General features: G+C 36.1%; 1 protein-coding gene across 1 annotated transcript in view; it reads left to right on the plus strand.

Annotated features, from left to right (window-relative positions):
* The first annotated feature begins 347 nt into the window (after positions 1-347).
* Positions 348-12823, plus strand: part of hs3st2 (heparan sulfate (glucosamine) 3-O-sulfotransferase 2) — a 43192-nt gene continuing 30716 nt past the window's right edge. The window contains exon 1 of the mRNA XM_067420575.1: positions 348-1372. Coding sequence (XP_067276676.1) covers positions 840-1372 — 533 coding nt within the window. The 5' untranslated portion in view covers positions 348-839. The remainder of the gene's footprint in view (positions 1373-12823) is intronic.

The raw sequence follows: 12823 nt of genomic DNA on the forward strand, positions 1-12823 counted from the left end.
GTCTGGTGTGAGAATCTCATAAATTATAGTTTTTAAGCATGAGAGCTGTTTACTTTCGAGTCTAAGAGAAGTAATCTTGTAAAACTGTAAACATAATTTAGTAGTTATAATTGAAGACTCAATTTATAGGCTGTCGGATTACTGCAAGCTATTCGACGCGGGGCAAATGAGAATTTAAGCAGAATAATGGCACTTTAGTGTAATGATAAAGGCAGCGTAGACACACAGCTGGGCAGCAGCCTTCTCCTTTAAAAAGACAAACGCACGAGGAATATGAAAATATGACGTGACGTCAGGCGTCGTCTTTAAATATTGATCTCGAGCGCTTGACTGCCGCAAAGCCGCTCTTGAGAACTTTAGAAAGACACAAACATGAGCTGAACCGTGACGGGGCGAGCGCTGCGCGGCTTCGCGTCGGGAACCTGGGAGCTAAATGTGCCTTTTAGACCTGGGATATGCGATTTCCAAAGCGGATTACATTTAGCAAGATGTTGTGTTACATTACCAGGTCAAAGGAAGGGATTACTTTAAACATTTTCAACACTATATCAGCACAGAATCACTGAGGTGATTTAACGTATCAAAGTGACGCGACGTCGAAACTACAGGGCAGTGGAATTACATTTGTTTTTGCTAATAGGAAACTTTATCTTGTTATTGGGAACTGTTCTTCTCAGACTTTCCGTCATCTTGTGTGTTCGGTCGGAAATATTCACTATCGTTTTCCCAAATGAGATGTAAGTTCGCGCAGTTGGAGTTGATGGGGAGCACGAGACAACCAGCGAACCTCACTGAGAAACTTACTGAGAAAAACATGCCGTGTTTTCATCCATGGAGACATGGCATATAGGTTCCTGTCCAGCCGAATCGTGCCATCCTCAAACAGATTAAGCAGAAGATTTATTTTTATATTCACTATCTCTTTGTGTTTCATGTATCTATGCTACAGCATTCTCTTCTGCTCCGGTACAATCATGCCTAACCAGAGATTGGAGGATCACCGATGCGTCCATCCGAAGAACATGGGGAGTAAAAAACTTTTACAGAAGTCACATTATTGCACTATATCAGCGAAAGCGAGAGTTATTTCGGGCGAAACGAGGGCTGTGGGTCTCTTAAACCTTAATGGCAACCAAAGCAAACATTCAGCTTTCCAGAAGACACAAGATGTGGTAGATCACAAGCAGAGTAATAACAGTAATTCACCAAAATACGGGAATAAGAAGTTACCCAATGCACTTATAGTTGGCGTTAAGAAAGGAGGCACCAGGGCGGTGCTGGAGTTCATCCGTATTCATCCGGATGTTCGAGCTCTTGGGACTGAACCACATTTCTTTGATAGAAATTATGACAACGGATTGGACTGGTACAGGTAGGTTTTTTTCTGGCTTTTTGCATTGGCATTCTGGAAAATAACTCAATAAGGCTGTATTATACAGCTGTAAAAAATAAATATACTGGATGTAGCCTATTATACCAAAAAACAAACAAACAAAAACAAATTAACTGCCTTAATTAAATTAAAGTGCTGCTGTAGCCTACTGCACATTGGCTGCAGGTAAATCACATCCATGCAAATATTTAAAACTGCAGTATAATTGCAAGAATTATATAGCTATTAGCAATAATAAAGTGAATATGGAGTGACTTGCAGTTCAGACAAAAACTGATTGTTATGTTTCACCAATGGAAATACATCCAACTTCCAAAATAAGTCAAGCATCAAGCTTTAATGTATGTGTCATCAAGCAGTGCACTGACTAAAAGCCAGACTGGATTTGATCATATGAGTGGAGCGGATAGAGTGGCAAAGATGTATCTTCCCTGCTCAAAAAACTCTTTAAATTAGCATAAAACTGAATTTACAGTATTCATTTCGTGTGATGTACTATAGGACTATATCTGAATAAATCAGGTTTTTAAAGAAGACAATAATGTAGAGCTTGTTTGTTTCTTTTTTTCTCGTAAATTGCATCAGAGCAAATGGAGCAGATTGGGGGAAAAAAAATTGACATCACTATTATTTATTTATTTATTTATTTTCATCTCTCTCCATGATCAGATTTCCCTCACTAATAGAATGTAAAACATAGAATGCTGGAATTATTAAAGTTACCAAGAAATCCAAATTGACATTATTATTATTCTATTTTCTTTATGGAATATTGGTTTTATTAAGATTTATACATGCACGTCATTATTTTTTAAATTATTATTTATTACATTTAATCAAAATAACTCCCCAAAATTATATATATATATATATATATATATATATATATATATATATATATATATATATATATATATATATAATTAGTATTTACTCCAGGCAAACTCCATTCAGCATTTTTGGATTTTTGAAATTCAAAAGTTGTAAAAACTGTTTGTAATACTGTGCATAAAAAAATATTCAATCGTTGATATTAAGTTTTGCTTTAAAAAGGGAAGCTATTGTTTGGATGGAAAGCATCATGATCTAATATAATATAATAAATATACATTTAAAAACTTTTTTTTTAAAAACTATCAAATTATATTAATTAAAGAGCCACTTAAACTCTCAATGAAAATGCAAAAACAAAACAAAAAATCTTCAAAATTGCACAAATTTTGGGGAAAAAAAAGAACTGCCAAATGGATGAAATGTCATAAAGGTAATATCAGCAGGGTGCAAAAATGATGAAAACTGACTTTTTGCGGTGGCAGTAAGAAAAGAGCTGAAAACTGGAAGTGCTGACAAGGAGATGTTAGCAGTAAGTCATACTGAGAGAGCAGGAATGATAGCGTTTTGGCCAGAGACCCAGAGCGGAATGACACAGAGTGATTGCAGTGTTCGGTTTCAGGGGGAAAATATGCAGATAAAGGCCAATGGATCTCTTTCAAGAGTAAACCTTCCATAAACCCTGCCAGAGAAAGGCATGGATCATATTGATCAGTGGGCAGATTAAAATCAACTCCTTCCTTCCTTCTTCCCTTTCTACTGATGGGCTGCCGTTCAAATACCCATCGGGGAGCCGTTCGACTGTGCAAGAAGTCTGTGTCGATTCTGTGTGGCGTGTAGGGCCGTGGTGCAGGGGTCTCTTGGAGACAATATCATCCCTCTCTCTTTCAGCACGGTGTCTGCCTGCAGCTCAGCTTCAGTAATTACACACACACATCACACCCCAGCTCAGACAGGACAGAGCGCAAAAGAGAGGACTCCCCACGGGCCAGGTCCAAACGTGAGGGGGAAAATCCATAGAAACCAACAGTACATACCTGTGTGAGAGCAGCCCTTCAGCCATTAGCAGGTGTTGCTGCTTGTTCAGTCTGCTCGTCGTCTGGAAACCGCAATAAAACACACTTCTCCTCTGTTTACGTTTGTTCGGGGGCAACTCCACTCACCCACAGCCTACTGTGCTCAAATCAATTGAAGCGGATGTGTTTGTGAGATGTGCGGATCGATGCAAGTCCCTTGTATTTGGACATGGGGAGAAAAAGATGTGGGGGGAAAGATGTAATGAGAAAAAGAGGCAGGATAAAGGAAAGATGAAAAGGAATTCAGAAATGTTGCACCGTGCCGTGTGACTGCTAAACAAACAAATGCCCACAAACAAGCTATTAATAGAATCTATATATGTTCTTTTGCAAATTATATAGCAAGATGAACTCCCAATTATAAAGTAGATAATGTGATATTAGAAGAAGATTGGATGCAAAGTTTGTGTTTGGCTTTGCTTATAATTATGCAAATAGCTAGTAGCTCTGACAAACAAATACGCACACACACACACACACACACACACACACACACACACACACACACACACACACACACACACACACACACACACACACACACATACACACAGGTCCTTCTAAAAAAAATAGCATATTGTGATCAAAGTTCATTATTTTCCATAATGTAATGATACAAATTTAACTTTCATATACATTGCACACCATCTGAAATATTTCAGGTCTTTTATTGTTTTAATACGGATGATTTTGGCATACAGCTCATGAAAACCCCAAATTCCTCAAAAAAATAGCATATTTAATCCGACCAATAAAAGAAAAGTGTTTTTAATACAAAAATAGTCAACCTTCAAATAATTATGTTCAGTTATGCACTCAATACTTGGTCAGGAATGCTTTTGCAGAAATGACTGCTTCAGTGCGGCGTGGCATGGAGGCGATCAGCCTGTGGCACTGCTGAGGTGTTATGGAGGCCCAGGATGCTTCGATAACGGCCTTAAGCTCATCCAGAGTGTTGGGTCTTGAATCTCTCAACTTTCTCTTCACAATATCCCACAGATTCTCTATGGGGTTCAGGTCAGGAGTGTTGGCAGGCCAATTGAGCACAGTAATACCATTTACCAGTGGTTTTGGCACTGTGAGCAGGTGCCAGGTCGTGATGAAAAACTAAATCTTCAGCAGATGGAAGCATGAAGTGCTCCAAAATCTCCTGATAGCTAGCTGCATTGACCCTGCCCTTGATAAAACACAGTGGATCAACCCCAGCAGCTGACATGGCACCCCAGACCATCACTGACTGTGGGTACTTGACACTGGACTTCAGGCATTTTGGCATTTCCTTCTCCCCAGTCTTCCTCCAGACTCTGGCACCTTGATTTCCGAATGACATGCAAAATTTGAGCATTGTCAAAATTTGAGCATTTGAGCACAACAGTGCAGTGCTGCTTCTCTGTAGCCCAGGTCAGGTGCTTCTGCCGCTGTTTCTGGTTCAAAAGTGGCTTGACCTGGGGAATGCGGCACCTGTAGCCCATTTCCTGCACACGCCTGTGCACGGTGGCTCTGGATGTTTCTACTCCAGACTCAGTCCACTGCTTCCGCAGGTCCCCCAAGGTCTGGTATCAATCCTTTTCCACACTCTTCCTCAGGGTCCAGTCAGCACTTCTCATTGTGTAGCGTTTTTTGCCACACTTTTTCCTTCCCACAGACTTCCCACTGAGGTGCCTTGATACAGCACTCTGGGAACAGCCTATTTATTCAGAAATTTCTTACTGTGTCTTACCCTCTCGCTTGAGGGTGTCAATGATGGCCTTCTGGACAGGGTCGGGTCGGCAGTCTTACCCATGATTGCGGTTTTGAGTAATGAACCAGGCTGGGAGTTTTTAAAAGTCTCAGGAATCTTTTGCAGGTGTTTAGAGTTAATTAGTTGATTCAGATGATTAGGTTAAGAGCTCGTTTAGGGAACCTTTTCATGATATGATAATTTTTTGAGATGTTTTGGGGTTTTCATGAGCTGTATGCCAAAATCATCAGTATTAAAACAATAAAAGACCTGAAATATTTCAGTTGGTGTGCAATGAATATAAAATATATGAAAGTTTAATTTGTATCATTACATTTTGGAAAATAATTAACTTTTCCAATTTTTTGGAAAAAGCTATTTTTTTTAGAAGGACCTAGGGAGATTTTAGGTATAAGGGAGATTTTCACTCACTCTTTTATATACACCTCATCTTTTATCAACCAAATGGCACATTTAAAATATTACGATTTCTCACATTTACGATTTCTCTCAAAATTGAGACTAGAGAGCTGTCAGTTACTCAAATATTTTGTTGTAAATTTTTAAAGTAATGCGTTACTTCACCATTTACTTGAAAAGGTTACATCTGATTACATAAGTTACTTGTAATGCATTACCCCCAACACTGACTGTCAGTGTGAGAGTCATATACAGGCAAAACTAAATTAATACGGTGATACCGTGCTCCTGGTGATACTTGAGGTCTCATAAAGGAAAACGATCAGTCTGTGCAATAAACTGGACATTATTTAAAGCATTATACCTGTAATCCACAGCCTCTGCAAACAGATCGAAAAGTTACCTGTATCTTGGATGGCCCAAAGGTGAAACAGGAAATGTTTTAGTGAACTGTCCATTTAAATTTTATTAACACATTTAATTAGACATATAACACAGTATTGTGCTGTTACCAAATGAAATCAGTGACAACTAAATTTCCACTGAGGAAACACAGAAGCTGCATCTGAAGTGGCATTTATATATATATATATTTAGACTCTTTAATGGTGCTCACAAGGAATTAATTCACACTGCAAAATTACAACTACATAAAAAATGCTCTGAGATTCATGCTTAACTTTTTGTTGTTGTTGTTGTTGTTGTTGTAAATAAATAAATATAAAATTTGGGGGAAAATGCAGTGATACTTTTTTATATGAAACTAAACTCCATCTTGCGGGATGGCAAGTGAGTGCTTTAAGGGTCAAGGGTTACTCTTTCACCGAAAAATTGATGCGTACAGCAATCCCCTGGAAGTTAGTTTAGTCTATAAAGTTTTAAATATGGATATTTTTCTTACACAATAAAATACTTAAAATATTATAATTATCAATAAAAGCCTTTATTAACCCTCCAGAGACATGTGGAGCAGTTATATGATGGGTAGATGTACTTTTATGGACTTCATAAACGAGGCAACAATTCACTGCCATTGTAATGCTTGGATTAGCCAGGGCTTTTTATATATATATATATATATATATATATATATATATATATATATATATATATATATATATATATATATATATATATATATATATATATATATAATTCTGATTTTATTCATAAATCATGGGCTAATTTTCATTTTTGGGTGAACTATGCCTTTAATAAATGTGTCGAGTCATGCTGACTGCCAATTAATTTAAGAATGAAGCAAATGACTGAATAGGTCATTGTGTCATTGATTTTCATTCTTTTAAAAAAATAATTCTGTAATGAAACTTTTTATATGCAAAACAGTTCTGTTGTGGCTGTCTTTGGAACTATTTGCAATGGCAAAACAGAACAAAAATAGTCAATATATTGTCTAAAATGCAATTCACTTAATATTAACTATTTGTTTATAGAACTCTTGTATTAAATCAATGTCACATGTGTAATCTTGCTGATATCTGTGAAAACAGCACTCTTGGTCATGCAGTGATTCTTTACTCAGGGGCATTTCCTCCAAGGAGGCAAGTGAGTTAGTACCTCATCAAAAAAAAAAAAAAAAAATATTAAAAACACTTGATGAGGAAATATTAAAAAGCTTGATTGCAATTGTAAAAGTCACTTTTTTTATATATATATATATATATATATATATATATATATATATATATATATATATATATATATATATATATATATATATATATATATATAAATCTGTCAAATAGCAACCCCATGCCTCCTCTGTCCCCATTGACTTAAAAGGGTCATATGATGGTGTTGGTTGTGTATTTTGTTTAATACAATGTTTTTACATGGTTTTAGGTTAAAAAAAGTCATTATTTTGCACATACTGTACATAATTTTTGGGCGTCTATGCTCCACTTTTCTGAAACACGTTGATTTTATCGTTCTAAAAAGCACGCTGTGCTCGGATTGGCCAGCGATCCAGTGCATTTTGATTGTTCCAAATACTTTAAGCATATGATAGAAAGTCCATATTACCATATTTGGAACATCAGTTCCCAAAGCAATATTGACGGATGATACTGTCGGTCCTACCATATCGATTTGAGCTTGAATCTGATCCTGATGATGCAGATGACCAAGCTGATCGATCAGCGTTGCCAGCGTGACTGAACCAGAAAGTATCAGATTGGTAAGTTTGCATTTGTGATCGTAGAAACGACAAACAAGCTCAACTCCGTATGAATCGCTGCATCATGAATAGTCTCATGTTAACAGTGTTATGAAACTCTGTCCCTACATAGTGACGTAGATTTGTGGGTGTGTGTTTGATTTAAACGAAGCCTTTAAGGAAGATGTGGCTGTGCCTTTTACAAAGAATAGCTCTTTTGGATTTAAGACTTTGAGCTTTGTAACCCTGCAGAAGAAAACAAAAAATCATATGACCCCTTTAAAGTAGATACCTGGGTAATTGAAATGAATAAGAACAAGTCACGTGAGAGGAGGCAATGGCTCCATCAAGCTATAATTGGATGTTATGGGTTAAAATTAGATATGATTGGTTTGTGCGATAAATCCCATATCTTGTTTTCGTGCCATAATACTGTTGCCGTTAATGGGAAGACTAATGAAAAACTAAGTAAACAACTCAGCCACTTAGATATGACAGCCCTATGTCAAGTCAAAATCAAACTTAAAATGACTTGAAAACATGATAACTTTTAGTGCTTCTCTAATAATTTTTTGTTATTGACATTTAAAAAAGAAAATGCTACTTGTCCGGTCGATAAAGTAACACTCTCTTTCACTTGCCACTTTAAAAAAAAAATCCCTTATCTCGGCAAGCGGACAAGCGTTGATGTCGAACAATGTACACAGTACCATGCCTATTAAATGTGCACAAGCACACATTAACACAAGTATACTGCTCCTCTTATTCTCACACTAAGAAACTCATCAATACTATTTGTGGATGGGTTAATTAAAATGCCACAGAGGCCAAGACACTGAAACAGTCCCCCTAATCCTCACTGAAAGCCATTTTATTTTAGCCACTGACATCTTGCAATAAGAGGACCAATAAGGGCTACAATAAAGGGCAGAAGTAATGAGAAAGATGAATTGGCTGATTAAGTCAAAAGTTCCTTATAAAGCCCTTTAATAATGTGTTTTAGAGTCTTGTTTTTCATTTGACTTCAGTCTTTTTCTTGGCAGGGCCCATTCATTAAATTCACGTAGCGTTGTTGAGATTACCCCAGGGTTTTTACTAGAAGTTGTCCTAGTTGGAGCAACAAAGTCCTTGCTTGAAATAATAAGATATCTCCATTTACCTAACAAAAAGTGCAAGCAAGGTTTCTGGACAATTTAATTAATTGAGTTTTGTGCGGTTGACCACTTAGCTCCAAAACATACAAGAGACATACATATGTGGCGATGCTCATTACTTTATTTTTAGAATGGACAAGGATCCTTATGGCCTCATTTGTTGTAGACAAAACTGTTTTCCCATTACGACAATCTTGAGCCTGCTTATGTTGGTTTCAAATTCAAGCGGCTCATCAAATCAAACAAATATTCTGCACTACACACCGTCTAAACTTAAAAGGGCATCTGAATTCTATTGATTTTACTACAGTTGGAAGTTCTTCAAGTAGATTCCCCAAGAAATCCTCAGATTGTACAAGACGTGTGTTTTAGCATTTGCTAGAGCCAAGAAATTCCTCCTGGTCCTCCATTAATTGGCACGAAAGGGAAAGGAGCAGCGAAACACACCAGTCAGAAAGGTTGACGAGGACAGAAAGTTGGACAGAGCTTATTTAACTGGGAAAAAAACGCACATTTCTCCATGCACACGAGAGACTTTTCTATTCCCCTGCATCACTAACGGGAATTGCTAATCCCAGCATGGTTCAGAGAGTTGTAGATTTGCCTGTAGCATTAATTACCTACACAATTCTTTCTTGGATGTGCCCCTGAAGGGAACGACAAGCTACCGAGATGTTTTGATTTGGTGATTTTAGTGTAAATTACTCATTAGACAAGAGTGCCACTAGCAAGAGCATTGAGTAAATATGAGCTACTCCAAGAAAGAGCCTCTACTGATGGAAGTCCATTATGGGACTGAATGGATTATGGATGAATGTTGAATGCTCCGAGTCACTCTAGAGACAAACCACAGAACAACTGAGGAGCTGAAGGTGAGCGCTCAGATTCACTTAGAATACTTGAAGAGAAGAAGTCATCATATATTATCATACATTAGGCAATGCCACTGTCCCTTGCAAATTAAACTGCATATACAAGGCCTACCAAAATTAATTCACCCCTTTGGAATACCGCACGTTTTATTGTGTTACTCTATACCGCAAAGTGTAAAAAATAAAAAATAAAATAAAAAGACAATTTAAAAAATGACAAAAAATTATTTAAATGCACACTGCATGCATTTCATGAAAATCTTGCCCTGCTTTTACACATGTAAATTACCACTGTTTTGTGGTATCATTTTCTATTAAGACCATGCTTATTATAAAAATATAGCTCCATTTGTACTTATAAAGAATTTTTACTAGTTTTATAAACATATTTGTAAATACTTATTAAGACCTATATTGCATTATAATAACAGTTATAGTTACATTTATATTTCTATAATTGCTTATAAGTCACCCATTGTTTTTTTTTTAATGCACATGCTCATAATCCATTATACACCGACTAAGTATTTTATTAAGTGTTAATTAGTCTTTCATATGGTTCCATTCGTATTTGTAAAGATGCAACCTGATAATGGTATTATATTATAGTTAAAATAACATTTTAGTAATTCAGATTTATTTGTCACACAAGTTAATATATTATTATTAATAGCCGTGGTGTTTTCTCAAAAATACTTATTGTGAGTAATAATACAGTCACTAACTGTATTATTAAATGCATCATTGATGGCCTTAAGTAAGCTGAAATCATATGATGCAATTTTCCTAAAGCAAATGTTGAGAAATCATGAACATGTCCTCATTTTTTAAGTTGTTTAGTTGTAAATGTAACTAATGAACAAAATGGGGTTTGGGGAGGGGGGTGCACACATCTACATACACACACACACACACACACACACAAACACACACACACACACACACACACACACACACAATAACACCACTGGTGGTCCGACACCACCAGTACAGCAACATCAAAAAAACACGTTTGCGGGAGAATTGTCACCAATGTAGTACATTGTAGTACAAGGAAAACCATAAAGACCAAGGACACACTTCATAAACCTGCCTCATACAATGAGAAGAAATCTTTTGCTGGAAAAAATAAAGTCTTATGAACCTTTAACATTGTAGGCTGCTTCGTGATAACCAAAAATTGTACATTAGAACAAGTTCCCAACAGAGAAGAACAGGTTTTCATGCTTGAAAAACATTATTTTTCACATATTTGACATTGTGGCAGCACCTCTCTTCCCAGTCTGTCAGTATCACTGTTTAGTTCCTGTCTGTAAAGCCCATCCTTCTGAAAATCACAATGTGTTCTAATTGGTCAGCTTGATATGTGTGTCGTGATTGGTCAACTGCTACAAGCGCGTTTCAGTGTACTGATGCTGAAAATTCAGCTTTGCCATCACAGGAATTATTTATTTATATAGGAGATATGAAGATAGAAAATTGTCATAACATTTCACAGTATTAATGTTTTACTGTATTTTTGATCAAATAAGTTGAGTGTTGGTGAGGTTAACCACTGATGTTTGTAGATGAAATTCAATGAGCCTCACTTTACTGGTCTCACTCATATGCTTTTGCATAAAGTCTAATTTTATCCAGCCTTTGCAATGTTTGCAAACAAAGTCAACAACTGTGAAGATTTCAGACGAATCCAACTTCGGCTCCACACAAAAACGTTCAAATATTATTCTAATTCCATTTCCTGCGGATGCTTCTCAGTTTATAAAAACGGGGAAAATGAATGGAGCTGCAGGAAAATCTAGAGAAAAACGTGCTGCAGTCTGCTGAGAAGATGATTAATCTTCCAGCAGCACAATGACCCAAAAATATACCAAACAATATATAATAGTTATACTGGAGTGGCCTAAAGGGGAAGAAAAAAAAAGAGGGAGAGAAAAGTTCATGCTCTAAAGTGGCCCAAATCAAATTCACTACAGAAATGACTTATTCATAAATTGTCCCCATCAAACTTGGAGCATCAGCGTTTTTTTTAAGGTGAACAGGCATGTTTTGCATCACCTGTTTTGGCCGAAGAAAATGACAGCTGGAGTGATGGAGAGGAATGCTAATGTTAGGGATTAATTGTGAAGTTTAACCTTCATTGAGTGAAAGTTTATAAAGCAGTTTAATTTTACCATTGAATTTTCAATTGCTGTACCCAACTTTTTTGCTCACCAGCAACTGTGGCGAGTGTTTTTCCAAAGTTACTAGCCACTCAGCATTTTGACTATCCACAATTTTATCAGTGATACCATGGGGATAAAATAGCCGTATACTGTAGAAATTTTAATATTAATATTATCTTATAATTTGGCAGCAGATATATTAGGCTGCTGTCACTTTTAGACCTGACCTACTGGTGTATAAGAAGAAGAAAAAAATGATTGCTTATGTTTATTATGATTAATCCTTTCTAACATATTATTGTATCAATCCATTTATGAATATTATTTTATCCATTATATCTTTTGATATAATTTACTTATACTTCATATACTCATTTTCATGTATTATTTAGTTCATCTCTGCCCTGAAGATGTATGTACATTTCTTCATTTTGATGCCACTACTATCTTGCCATCTTATCTCATATACTGATCTTTTCTATCTCCGTCTGAAAAAGTCACATAAACTCATCGTCTTTCTTGGAATCAAAGTGTGAATTATTATTATTATTATTATTATTATTATTATTATTATTATTATTATTATTATTATTATTATTATTGGGTCTCTGAACATGATTAAAATGTTTATTTGTCTATTTCTATTTCAAGAGTGTTAAAACCACAATGCTTATCTCCTCTTCAAAGATGTAGTTTACCAAGAGGTAAAAGCTGATTCTTAGCAAGGTTATTTTTGACCTGATCGATTTACACTTTCCTTTTCTCATCTGAACAGATGTATAAGTGCTGCAAAGTTCCTGCATTGCTGCCTCTCTTGCTTCCACTCGCTTGCTTGTAAGAAGAGGCCTTTTGCTTGGTTTCCTTTTTCTTATTTATTTTGTTACATATTGGCTTATTGTTACTTTTGTACTTATTTACAATTAAAAGCTGATTATTACTTTAAAAATGGTTTAAAGGAAGTGTATGTAAGATTGTGGCCAAAACTGGTACTGCAATCACTTTCAAATGACAGTAGA

Source organism: Pseudorasbora parva, chromosome 2, assembly GCF_024679245.1.
Source record: "Pseudorasbora parva isolate DD20220531a chromosome 2, ASM2467924v1, whole genome shotgun sequence".
NCBI classification, from domain to species: domain Eukaryota; kingdom Metazoa; phylum Chordata; class Actinopteri; order Cypriniformes; family Gobionidae; genus Pseudorasbora; species Pseudorasbora parva.